The 2,171-nt window shown below is 21.6% G+C and overlaps 1 protein-coding gene across 1 annotated transcript; it reads left to right on the top strand.

Annotated features, from left to right (window-relative positions):
• Positions 1-1,103: 1,103 nt before the first annotated feature.
• On the top strand, positions 1,104-2,171 carry PGSY75_0043300 (putative EMP1-like protein; the record flags this gene model as incomplete). Its single annotated transcript, XM_018783549.1, has 1 exon — positions 1,104-2,171. A coding segment is annotated over one exon (1,068 nt), but the record flags the coding sequence as incomplete, so codon positions are not given.

A 2,171-nucleotide genomic window follows, 5' to 3' on the forward strand; every position in this document is an offset into this window, starting at 1 on the left:
TTTTTTTTTTTTTTTTTTTTTTTTTTTTTTTTTTATTATTTATCTTTTTTTTTTTTTTTTTTTTTTTTGAAATTTTTATTTTATTATATATATAAATATTACTTTTTAATTTCTTTTATTATATCCACTGATATATTAATACATAATTAATATATTCTATGTTATGAATGTATAATTCTTGAATAATACATTAATAAAATATTATTATATATATATATCCATTTCTATAAGTATTTTATATTTAAAAACATTATATATTTTTTATAATATATCTACAACATATACTACATATATATGCTATAATAAGTATATATATATTATAATGGTACGTATTCATTTATATTTTAATAGTATAAATAATGTTGTATTTTTTTATTTCATATGTATACTTTTACATATATATATTTTGAATATATTAAATGTTGTATTATATGTATTTTATATATATGATTTATTTTTTTTGATAAATATATATTTTTTATATTTTTTATAATTTTTTTTTTTAAACGTTATTTGATTTTTTCAATTATTTTACATTTTTTTTTTTTTTTTTTTTATCTTATATGATATTCAAAAACAAAAAAAAAAATTAAATCTTAATACTAAATTTTATACTACTATTAATATTAAAAAATAGTATTTTAGTATTTTACATATTAAATTAAATAATATAAGCTCCTATTGAAATTGAAAAAAAAAAAAAATATATATTTATTAAATAATTATCAATAAAAAAAAATATATGTATATATAACACTGTATATAATAAACTCATAAAAAACAAAAAAAAACGTATAAAAATTTCTTTAATATTCATAAAAATGGAAAAACCTTATAAAAAATACAAATATCTCATATATTTCAAATGTTGCAGATAGAGCATATAGTCACTATATATATATATATTAGTGAGTGTGGTACAACGAAACAATATAAGGAACAATTTACAAAATTTTAAAATCCCTTTTCGTGCCTACATCATACGTACATATATATATATATATATATATATATATATATATTCTCATGAGGATTATATTTTAATATAAAAAATAAAATTATTATATTAATAATGACAAGATTATTAATAATTATTATTAAAAATGTCGGGATTTTCGAACAATTCCTTTCCACCTTCTAATTGTCAGACCATTTCGGAATTTAAAATTACACGAGAATATAATGTTGACAGTACAACCACCAGGACTACGGCTTCTAGTAGTGGTAGTACGAATAATAATGGAGAAGTAGAAATATGTATGAAATATGATAAAGATAAGTTCGATGCTGGAACTAAATTAGGAGTTAGTGATGATGAACGTAAGAATAAAGAATTTATGAAAGCATTCATTTCAACAATTAATTATGATAACTCGTATTTTAATAGTAATTCACATAATGGATCACCATGTAGTGTGAATTCGACTAATAATAATAACTGGGTATGGAAAAACATAACAACACATCGTAATGCTAAAGCAGGATTAAAAAATATCTATGAAAATACAATAGGTATTCCTCCAAGAACACAAAGTTTATGTCTAGGTAATTTGAAAAATATAAAAATTAATGCTCTTGATAATGAGTATGATAATAGTCTTTTATTATTTGAATGGATAATTGCTGCAAAACTTGAAGGACAAAAATTGGCGTATCAGTATAAGACTAATAGTGATAAAAACAATTTATGTAAAGCATTAGGGTACAGTTATGCCGATTATGGAGATTTGATAAAAGGAACAAGTATATGGGGAAATGGTTATACAGTACAACTTGAAACAAATTTAAAACACATATTCCAAACTGTTTTCAACAAACATATTCAACAAAACGGAAAAACACCTGCTGGTTCAAATAAATATCCAGACGATTTGACATTATTAAGAGAAACATGGTGGAACACGAACAAACAATATATATTGGGAGCGTTGATCGTTGGTGCAGAACAGTCCGCAGGAGAAAAAGATTCATCGTGTGTAGCACAAATGAAAAAATCTCCTCCAACGACCGATTATATCCCTCAATTTTTAAGATTTGCACAGGAATGGGTCGAACATTTTTGCGAAAAACGGAAAGATTTTGCAGACAATGTTGTGAATAAATGTCAAAAATGTATAGAAGAAGCAACAGAATATCATAAAACGTCAAATGTTGATAAAAATGGTACAAAT

The sequence above is a fragment of the Plasmodium gaboni genome, assembly GCF_001602025.1.
Source record: "Plasmodium gaboni strain SY75 chromosome Unknown, whole genome shotgun sequence".
NCBI lineage: Eukaryota > Apicomplexa > Aconoidasida > Haemosporida > Plasmodiidae > Plasmodium > Plasmodium gaboni.